The following is an 11,550-nucleotide window of genomic DNA, read 5'->3' on the forward strand; positions in this document are numbered from 1 at the left end:
TTGTAACGTGTTATTTTATTTCGACCGTTCAACGGTGAAATTTACCATCCAGACGAGAAGTCATCACTGCGAAGCGAGAGTCAAAAGGATTTATTTGGGGTTAGAACTAATGCTTTGTTTTCTTTTTTTTTTGTTATTGTATCGAGCCACATATAGGGACTTCTGCAGCTTCGGAGGTCGGGTCTCCAGGGAGCTGAGAAGGGGAAAACTCCAGAAAGTCATTATGTGGTAAAAGAGCTGCTTTTGTATTTGGATCGACTTCCCGCGTTGGAGGGATAGCCGGAGTGCAGTTCACCGGCGGCGCCACTTGTCGGAGGTGACGGGACGAAGGCGGTTATCGGCCGAGATTTGTGAGGCCATTTTGGATCTCCCCGCCTAACCGGAAGTGATGGTTTAGGCAGTGCGAGAGAAATTATCGGACTGACGTTAGACGTCCGGTAATGATACGAAATAAAGGGAAAAGGAATTGGATATTTATTCCCTATTTTGGTGACGTTGTTTTGTGGAGAGTCACACAGCTGAGTGTTTATTGGAGAATAAGTCTGGTTTGGTTGGGTTACAACCAATCAGAGCGGCTCATGGAACGGCCCTGGCCAATGGGGTTCGATTGGCGGGAAGTGTCCCGAACGCATGGGAGAAGCGTGGGTTTTAGCCTCACTTCTCGTTTGGGTGGCGAACGAGCTGTTGTTCTGTGGAGAACCTCTTGCTGGTGGAGCAATTCGTCTTGTTGTGGACACCAGCGTTTACGGGATTTGAAGTATTTGGAGAATCTTTCGCCCTGGCTCCTGGACTAGACTCGTTGGAGATTGTGGTGAGCGGAAGAAGAGTTCCAAAAATGTTATTGCGTATTTGTGTTATATCGACAACGATTAGAATTTGCTCGTTCGCTTTTTGACGATGCTTAGCGTCGGGCGAAGTGACGCCATTAGTCTTTTGATTTTCGGGGCGAGTTCTTATCGTCTGCCCGGCAGAGGTTAACCTCTTTTGTATAATTTATTTTGGACGTATGATTTTGATATTATATTGTGATTTGAGATGTTCGATTTTCTCGGGAATTCAGTGGTTTCTCTGAACGGATTTTGACTCTCGTTTCAACGGTTTGGTTGCCGATCGGATGAGGAATCGGTCAAACAAATCCTTTGGAATAATTTATTCAGTTTTGGAATTAAGTCCGAGAACTAAATTGATATTCGAAATTTTCGGTTATTACTTTGTTTTCGATATTTCAAGTTGTTGTATCATTTCGTCATCGCATCGGCAGTTGAAATTGTAGCGTCGTGTCGACGCTCGAGTTATCCGTATTTGACCTTGATTGCGGTCACCTTTTGTATTGCCTGTTCCGAGGCAATTTCAGTTGCCGCTCTCAATGTCAGTCACCTCTTCGATTTGAGATATTTTGACATTTTATTCTATCGGAAAATTAACCTCCCATTCAGTGATATTATTTGACTTTATTTTCGCTAGTCATTTCTACAGTTTGACTTTATTCATGATTTCGTAATTTTGACTGAACTTATTCTTTTGACTGACTAGTATTTTATTATTTTGACCAATCATTGGTTAGGGATTTTCTAGTGTATCGAGTCTTTAGCTTTCGTTGAATATCTGCGTTATTAATTTTCTGAGGGGTGATTTGAATTGAAATGAACAAGGGGGTTTATTGAATAAATTATTTATTCCCCGGATTATTGCATTTTTAGATAATTTGTTAGATAAGAAAACCAAGTCATTTCGGAACCTCCAGAACAACCATTTGTACCGAGAACCCAGCCGCCACCGCGGTTGTCTGAGCTGTCAGGGGTTGTTCTTTCGTCTCGAATAATTGTCGATTTAATTTGTTGTTTGAATTGCACGGTTCACCCGTGCTGGCGCCCAACTTTCTTTTCGTTGTTTGGTCGCTGAGGGCTGCGTATTTTTCACCGTCCGCAGAGGTAAGAAAATACGTCACAGTATATATATATTGCGAAAGTTAAAAATGACCCCGAGAGGTGGTCAACTTCAGAGAGCACTTTCACCCCCTAAAACCCAATATGGGCAGCTAAAAAAGAATACGTGTCCCTTAGTTTTGAGTCCCCTATAACATATTTAAGTTTCATCGAAATCGGAGGGGGCCACCTGCGTAGTGTTCCTTGTTAGTCTGTGTAGTCATTAAGTCTAGGGCCTGACAGTGGTCTTCATCAATAAGGTCGCCGTTATCGCTTCCGAACTCATCGGCTTTAATTTCAGGGGATTCGGTAATTTGATTCAATTCAGGGGTTTTCTTTGAACTGAATCGCCATTTCTCTGTCACGTCACATTGCTTGAAAATGTAGCTATGTTTGTTGACACAATGAAGATCTGTGTAATTCTTTATATTAAGATTTAATATTTCGAACGCTAAACGCGGACTGGATTTGGTCACAATTTGTCTGAGCTGATTTTCAAACTCGGGTGGCCTTTCCATACGTTTGGAAATAAATCGGGCGTGGCTGGCAAACTCTGCGAATGCCTGAGTCTTCCCGATCTTCAGATCACGTTCTTCACAAACAGGATCTGAATCTTCTTTTTTGACTCTCCACTCGTAATGAAAGGCTTTTACGAAATCTTTCCACGAATACCATGATTTCTTATTGGAAAGATACCGGCTTTATACGCACCTTCGAAAATCTTGGAAAGGCAGGGGACGAAAAGGTCGATATTTATCCCGCTCATTGAGAACACGTCTTTCAAGAGAAGGAGAAATACTCAGGATCTTTTTCTGTTGTTGGAAATTAGATTTTCTATGAATTTACTATTTCACCGATTTGGATTGGCGATGGCTGAGAATCAAATCCATTTTCCTCTCTTTGATAATAATTATTACCTCTCATGTCATTACAACGCCGCGTGCGACCACTTCTCAGAGAGTTGCTCTGGTAATACCTTTTATAATCGTCGTAACTGGAATCGCTAGCTCTCCGCAAGAGACTATCTAGAGATAGTCAGGTGACAATGTTCGATCACGACTCATCGAACTTCTAGTGCGAAGTGAAATTTTTGTCAAAGGGCTGCGACCGCGGCTTACGCTACGGGATTCCTCGCGAGTTAATCTTTGATTGTCTCGACGATTGACATTATCTAATTCGGGATTTCTAGGGATGTTTCTCATCTGCCTATATTCTTCTTCGGTCACAAAAATTTCCTCTGTGCGAAACTGACCGTCAGGCAGCGGGATTAACATTATGACTTCAAACAACGGGGGAAATTCCGCTGTATGGTTAGAATGTGCAAATGGAATCGAATTGACGTTTTCACTTGTATCATTATTTTGAAAATTCACGTGTCTCTGACTCGCGCCTACCGACGTTGTTCTATTTAGAGATCGAAATGAGTTCATCGCATTGCGGTGTCGTGCCACGATTCTAGCCGATTCGTCTGACTCGATATCGGCTTCAGAAGAATTACTCCGAGAAGATTTTCCTCCTTCACACCTCGACGTAGCGTTCGGTTCGTTTAGACGCATAAGTATTCCTGATGCGGTTGTTTGGAGGTTTGCAAGTTGATTTAGAATCTGTTGTGAATTTATTTCGGGTGGCTATTGAACTGTGGCAATAGGTTCGAGTGGGGGTGTTGTCCGCACCCTTCAACCCCTACCTCTTCCTACTGAGAGTGAGCTATCACCCGATTCCCTACTAGTATTGACTCTTTCAGGGACAAAGTTTTCGTCATTGTTATGCTTCTTATTTGACAATTGGTGTGAAGGACCCCTCTGTTCCACCCCAACTCTTGGTGGATTTCGCGCTGTTATTTTGAAATTTTAATTTAAATCCCTACGCTACGAGCAGGGCCTCTAAGAATTTCAGAAAATTTCAATCGATTCCAATTCTTAAATGTTCTGAGGAACAGAGATACTTTCACCAGAAAAGCAAAATTGTATATACAAAATTGTATAACAATTAATGCAGTTCAACACCATGAATTATTCGGAAATAAAAAATATATTTTTCTCACAATAATAAAACAATAAAATCGGCCAAATGCCAGTAAAATAATATTCGCGATTTTTACGTGTGCGGGAGGGTACTCCCGCGAGCAAAGGCTCGACACAATCCGAAATTTATTAATTCGCTGAATTTATGAAATGTTAATTTTCAGACGATAAGAAAAGAATTTTAGGAAATTGTAACTTGAACATCAATTAATTTACATTAATTCCAAAAGCAATAAAGCCAATATTTATTATTAATTATGAATCTTCGAGGACGTGGAAGACCCCAAATGCACGCGAGAATCACCCGAAGCGCGACGACGCGAAAGCCACCCGAATGAAGAGAACAAAATTCCCCAAATAACCATTTTATTTAATGAATATTTATTGAGGAATTAGACGTTATGTCACAAAGTAATTGAAATTACTAGCCCTGACCGTGATTAATCAGAAAAATACAAAAAACAAAAAATGTTGAACTCATTGAGAGCTTTGAAAAGTAATTTCAGCAAAAATTGAAAAAAGCTCACCATTTCCTCGCTATTTGCGGAGAAGGCATTCTCAAAGGCTTTGTTATTATTTTTCTTAGTTGCGCTCCCGTTGAAATGTGAAAAAAACATTGAAAATTCGATCTATATGTCGATATCTATCGATTAAAAAAATTAGTCACTAGTACGTTAATAATCACTTCTTGAACGCAAATTGGGACTGTTTGCAGCTCTACCCGGAGCAGTTAATTCTTTACAAGCTCATTCCATTAGGTCTTTCGGCCTATTCACTAAGTAATTGCGCCAGGTGTCCACTCCCTTTTCAATGGATGAGACAAGAATAGTGTGCATTTGACCATTTTTGTTCAAGGCGTTTGACAAATGGAGTGGGTAACGCCCTGCTGTCATCTGTTTCAGTTTTGCGAAAACTCCCTATTTATAGAGATTCTCCCACTCGGGTATCCTTAATAATGAAATTGATGATACGCTTTAGGATACTGAAGAAGTAGATCCAGTAGCCACCCTAGGTGAATTTTCTCTCGAAGATACACATGACCATCTTAAGGAAGTCCAGAAAGATCTGCATTGGTTACTTGACCAGTTGATGAACCTAGCATTGAATAATGACGTTGGAATGCTGATATCCCCAATGACACCAGAAATTATTGAGTCGAAACAGTGCCAGTTTTTTGAGAGTTTGATGAAGAATATCAGCGATTTAGATGTAAGAGCAGAACCAATGAATGACACCAATGATCTGTATGAACAGACAATTCAAGAGCTTGAAGACGGAGTAAGAAAAATGGAGGTCTTGGAGAAAACAGGCAAACAGGACATGGGGTATGTTAGGAAAGAAGTAATTTAGTAAGTATTTTCTTATACAATAGAATATATCAATGGTCTTTTCCAAAGAGAAATTTTATTGAATGCATCTTTCCAGTTTGGAAAATGAAAGAAAGGGCATGCAATGGATGAAACAAGCATGTATTGGAGCAATTGCGGATGTGGCCAATTCCACATATGACAGAGAAATTGCTTTGGCTAGCAGATTGTTTGCGCAAGTGAAAGAGGATTTGGTAAAGACACACCACTACAATAATAATTGTAATTAAAGGATAAATGTTGGCCATTTCAGTTATGCCACTCATCACTTTTATTTAGTAATAATTGCAAGAAAAAAATGGAACCATTTTATTCCCAAGGGTTGGAAATAGTCGAATGTTCATTTCGAATCCAACAAACCAACAACCTCGGAAGAAATCGAAATGGTATAGCACGTGATCGATGCGTGGTCTTTTTTTTCACCGTAGTAGTACAATGAATCAGACCTTCAAAAGGCGAATTAATAGTGTATTACACAACAAGTGCGGGAAGCAAGCGGTTACGCACGAGTTGCGTATACTATTTTATACCATAAGTGCGTGCGCGGCAAAAAGGGGTCGGGGGGGCAGAAGGGGGTCCAGGGGGGCGAAGCCCCCGCGGGGTGCAGGGGCGGAGCCCCCGCGGGGTGCCGGGGCGGAGCTCCTGCTGAGGGGGGGGGGGTTGGGGGCAAAGCCCCCCCCCCACTGAAAAACAAAAAATCAAAATCAAGATCAAAAATAAAAAAAAAGTTCAGACTTGGAAATTGTTTAAAATCAAATTTCTCAATTTAATTGGGTGACATTTTATAGACAGTCTTGTATTTATCAACCGATTTTTCGGGGATCAAATTATTCCTCACTTCTTCCGATTTCGAAATTTCTGGTGGAAGATTTTCATCATTCCAGTTGTTATTTTCATCATTTTCATTATCCAGACACAGCTTTTTATTTGGCGGAGAACCGACGGTTGCTTCGGTGAGGAATTTCGAATCTCCATCAAATAAATCTCCCGAGAGATCAATCTCCTCGTCACTGTCGGGTATGATGTGGTTGTCCATTTAATTTCACTGCTTTTATATTGAATAAATGAATAAATTTAACGACAGAATATTGAGAGGGTTATGTGGATACCAACAAGTGAGGCAGTGGGCGATGTTATGAGTCGATGCGCGAGTCGATGCGCAATGGATGTGTGGAATCCAACGATGATATTGCAACGACCATTTGCGCATCGATCTGCGCATCGACCCGTGCATTTGCGCATGCCCATGGGTTACGCAGGGGTTTATACAGATGTGTAGGGTTCCACAAATCTACAGTGTGAAACCCGGCACTTTCTGTGCGTCGACACTCAACTGAAACCGGCCGGATTTCACGCACGTATGGTATAAAGGGTTTTTAATGAAATTCTTGAATGTTCGAAAATGTCCTGTGAACAGCATATACAAATGGAGCGGTTCTGGGTTATTCACTAATAACCCAGACCCGCTTCAAGATGGCAGAAGTGTGAATTTAGTGTGCTCAGTGATATAAACGATTGTGTATTTAAATACAGGTGTGGCAGTCCTCGTTTATAAACACCATAGTGAAAAGTGCTATATTCATTTTGAGTTATAATCATTGACAATGGAACATGATTAATCGTATTAGCTGTTGGCTGAAAGTGAGTGGCCCTGTGAACTCAGCGTGCTCAGCGATACAGCGATTAGTGGTGTGATGCAGTCCTTTCTGGTAAAACAATATTTCTGTGAACAATGTCACCGCAGATGCCGGAATTCCTACAAGAGTCGAGAACCTGGAGGTCGAGTTAAGACCATCTCAGTAAAAAGCTAATAGAGCTGATGATTCAGCATCACTGTCTGTAAGAGAGTTCGAGGAAGGATAAGAATGAAGTAAGAATCTAATGGTGTTAGGGCTCAATGAACCCAGAGAAAGCGTACAATTCATGATAAGTCTCTTGCCCGTGAGATTATCATGCCAGTTGACAATACAATCTCTCTCGAATCCATTAGATGTTTCCGTGTCCGAAAATTCTCCCCGGCTCTTCAACACCCTCAACCCTCAAAAATATTACCGAATAATGCTGTTCTCGTCATCCAGTGCACACAAATGTTCACAAAAAATGAGTAGACAACCCTCTCCTCCCCTGGCCGAGGGGGAGGTGTGGTGAACTGAAGGTGTCCTCGGACAAGACCGTCCTGCGACGATAAGAGTGTATGAAATTGAAAGAGGAATTAGCTCAACGCCAACAAATTTCGGACATCCAGGACTGGAGGATCACATCGAGGAATGGAACACTTTGCATAGTACGCAAATGGGAGCGGCGAACGAGAGCTTCTACTCAACGAGTAACACCAGCTTCTCTAACGACCGAACAGGGTTAAACTCAACCTCATCTAAATCATTCAATCTATCAATATTTTACCAAAACACCACTAGTATCCGTAGAAAGGAACCACAGGTGGCTTTATCGTGCCGGCACTTTTAAGGCATTATCGTAAAAGTAATTAAGCTTTATTCAGCAACGTGAATGCGACAACGGTCGAGGCACAAGTGATGCATAGTACGAGTATATCTCATAGAGGCGCAACGGCGCCGTGGCGACACAGTCAGCCACACTGTCGGTAATAAGGAGACTGGCGTAGGGCGCCACATTCAACACTCCCTCCCGCCATAGACAGTATCCTTGATTCCTCTCCAGTCTTTTTCTCTCCTAATAATCTGTTCTCGTTTATCACAAAGTTTCTTATTTGGTAACTTTATCTCGCCTCAGTATTCTCGCCAGGTAATTTCGTTAGTTTAATCTCATTAGTTTTTCCATCTCGCCAGTTTTATTTTTCCAAGAAAGGTCTCGCCAATTTTATCTCTCCAAGAAGGTCTCGCCAAATTAGTTATTTCCTAGACAAACAGAAAGAAAATAATTTAAATATTTACTTTCATTATTAGGTCCATCAAACGCTTGTGTGTTTCAAACGTCAATGGTTTGGTGAAAACATCAGCTAGCTGATCCCTTGAGCCAATCCAAATGATTTTTATATAATTATTTTTAACACATTCCTTTACATAATGTAATTTGTTCTCTACAATGTGTCTCAATTTCATTCCTCCATTTGTTTCTGCACTCACAATAGCAGATTTATTATGACACCTTAAGATCATTGGAACAGGGGGATCAACCAGTATCAGTTTTAAAGAGTTGTGCAACGACATCATTTCTCGACTCGCCTCGCTCATTGCAACATACTCAGCTTCACACGTAGAAAGTGCTACTGTAGTTTGTTTGTGAGTTCGCCAAATGATCGAATCACCAAACAGTCTAATCACGAATCCACAAGTTGTGATTGAATCTTTACAATCAGACAAACTCGCATCAGAATAACCCTGAATGTCATTGGTCTCGCCTGAATATCTCAGACCCAAGCCCGTAGTACCTCTCAGATACCGAAAAATTCTTTTTACCATTTCCCAATCACTTTCTTTAGGATTTACTTGATGTCTGCTTATCACATTGGCTGCATATGCAATGTCTGGTCTCGTAGCACCAGCCAAATACAAAAGACTATCTACGGCCTCTCTATAAGGAATGTTTGCTTTTGTTTCTGTCCTTACCAAAGTCCCATTATCATATTCTGTTTCTCTTAATTTTCTCTCATTATTAGCTACTTGAGAAGTATTCATTGGTGTACGTTGTGGATGTGCTTTATCAAAGTCAAACCTACTTAATACCTTTTGAATATATTTTTCCTGATTTAATTTAATAATCTGATTTTCTCTGTCTCGCCTAATAGTCATGCTCAGGAATTCCTTGGGTTCTCCCAGGACTGTCATTTCAAATTCGCTACATAAGTTACTCTTTACTTCAGCCAATTTATCGTTATCATTACTCGCCAATAACATATCATCTACATAATGTAGCAGAAGCAAGAACTTGTCTTCATCTCGCCAAGTGAATAAACAAGGTTCTAAATCCGAGTTCTGCAGACCCATACTTAAAGCTACTTCAGTGAATTTTACATTCCACCGTTTGGGACCGATACGAAGACCATAAAGTGCTTTCTCCAATTTGCACACATTTTCTTGCCTATCTTTGTCAGTATGATTAGTTCCTTCTGGAATTTCCATGTAAATTTCTTCATCTATTACGCCATTGAGGAAAGCAGATTTAACATCTAGCTGACACACTTCTAGATTATATTTGTTTATAATTGATATAACTATTCTCACTAAAGGTAAACGAGCTACTGGAGCATAAGTTTCCTTTAATTCATAAATGTTCTTATCCTTGAAACCTCTGATTACTAGTCTCGCTTTGAATCTTATTTTACCATTTGCCTCATTTTTACACTTAAAAACCCATTCTGAATCAATGACATTTAATCTTTTTCCATTCATCATACTTAGAGGCCTTTTGACAATCTTCCATACTTGATTTCTTTCTAACGAGTTTAATTCTTCATGAACCGCGTTTAACCAATAATCTTTATTTTTACTATTTATAGCTTCTCGGTAATTTGAGGGATCTTCATTTATGCTTGATAAAAGTGCATGATACACTTCATCTTCCTTTTGTGCTAAATCTATCTCGACTACATTACTGATAACACTAGTGAAGAAAACATTTCCTTTCACGTTCTCCTCAATTTCCAACTCTGAAAAGCTATTATCATTTATTGCTTTATCTTTTATATGAACTGTCTTCACTTTCTTGGTAATGTTTTGTTCTGAAACTTCTTTCCTTGGTCTACCTCTCTTACGTTTTATCTCTCCCTCCGGTTTTGAAGAATCCTCGGTCTCACCTCGATTCTTTTCGAACTCAACAAACCATTCATCTTTATTCTCCATTTCTCCATAGTCTGGGAAATCTTTGATACCGTTTCCCTTGTATTTATCCCCATACACTAATTTTTCATTGAATTTAACATGTCTACTTTCATAATATTTTCCTAGTTCTGGCTTTAAGAGTTGATACCCTGTTGCAGTATATCCAATCAAGACCATACCTACACCTCGAGGTCCAAACTTTGGGCCAGCATTTCTAGCAATTTTTACATAACTTAAACTACCGAATCTTTTGATTTGACTAATATCAAAGCTGTGATCAGGCGCGAATCTTTCTAACGGAGTTATCATATTGTTTGATTTATGTGGAGTCCTATGGTAAGCGTAAACTGCAGCAGTTAAGCCCAGATCCCACATGCCCTTTGGCAGTCTCGAGTCAAACATATAACACCTCACCTTTTTCTGGATAGTTTGATTAAATCTCTCAGCGACACCATTGTGTTCAGGTGTATCAGGGGAAGCTAACTGTAATTCCGCCCCTAGACCCTTAAGAACTTCAACTGTATGCCCGCCTGTATACTCTGTTCCCTGATCTGATCTAAGATAACACACTTTCGCGTCATAACCCAGTAAATTACGCGCACTTCTAATGAACATCTGAAGACAACGACCTGTTTCACTTTTCGCTTTCATTGGATAAGCCATAGCGAATCTTGAGAAGTTATCGATGAACACAAAAATAAATCTGTATCCCCTACGATGAGAAACTGGAGTAAAAGCCCCATCACATCTGAGTGAACTATTTGCAATGGTGCTGTTGCTCGCCTGCGCACCGATGGGAATGATAATTTATTGAATTTAGACGTTAAGCACACCTCACCATCTCTAATGAATTCATCATCAAATTTTACTGCATTTAATTCTTTATTATCTGGGAATTTTTTTTGTAATACCTTGAGGTAACTCGTTGAAGCATGTCCAAATCTACAACGCCACAACATGACATTCTGATTCTTCAAATAGCTATCTTTATCAATTGAAAGTTTTGGAAAAACTTCTACCGAATCATCCCATGGTAATTCATCAACATCTTGCAATTTCCTGTCCCAAATGGTGTAATCAAAATTTGATTGTTCATAGGGAATCTTTTCTTTAGTAATTATTTTCTCTTTTATTAAGTTTTCACTTCCTTTCTCATTATGCTTTTCTTCCTTTGCCTTTTCTTCAATTTTATTTCCTTCCTCATTACTCTTATCAATTTCGTCTGTTTTCTCTTTTGTTTCATAATGTAAATTTGCTGTGACACTTCTGGTAAGATATTTTTTCACCTCATTCTCACCCCCAGTGACATCAGCAACATTTGCTACTACTCGCCTGTTTATTTGCTTGAAAGAATTCTCACTGATAGAATTCGACTTTACTATTTCTAAATCGATTATCCAGTAAGGTTTTCTGTAAATCCCCGAGATGAAAAGTT

The 11,550-nt window shown here is 39.9% G+C and overlaps 2 protein-coding genes across 2 annotated transcripts in view; one reads left to right on the plus strand and one right to left on the minus strand.

Annotated features, from left to right (window-relative positions):
• The window catches only part of LOC107042413 (actin-related protein 8), a 287,380-nt gene that overhangs the window by 20,390 nt on the left and 255,440 nt on the right, over nt 1-11,550 (minus strand). The gene's annotated exons all lie outside the window — the stretch shown is intronic.
• The window catches only part of LOC107042415, a gene marked incomplete at its 5' end in the record, with an annotated part of 50,174 nt that continues 43,551 nt past the window's right edge, over nt 4,928-11,550 (plus strand). The window contains 2 exon segments of the mRNA XM_015263454.1: nt 4,928-5,298; nt 5,375-5,510. Coding sequence (XP_015118940.1) covers nt 4,928-5,298; nt 5,375-5,510 — 507 coding nt within the window.

This window comes from Diachasma alloeum, unplaced genomic scaffold, assembly GCF_001412515.2.
Source record: "Diachasma alloeum isolate Michigan unplaced genomic scaffold, Dall2.0 Dall_scaffold_00459, whole genome shotgun sequence".
Taxonomy (NCBI): Eukaryota; Metazoa; Arthropoda; class Insecta; order Hymenoptera; family Braconidae; genus Diachasma; species Diachasma alloeum.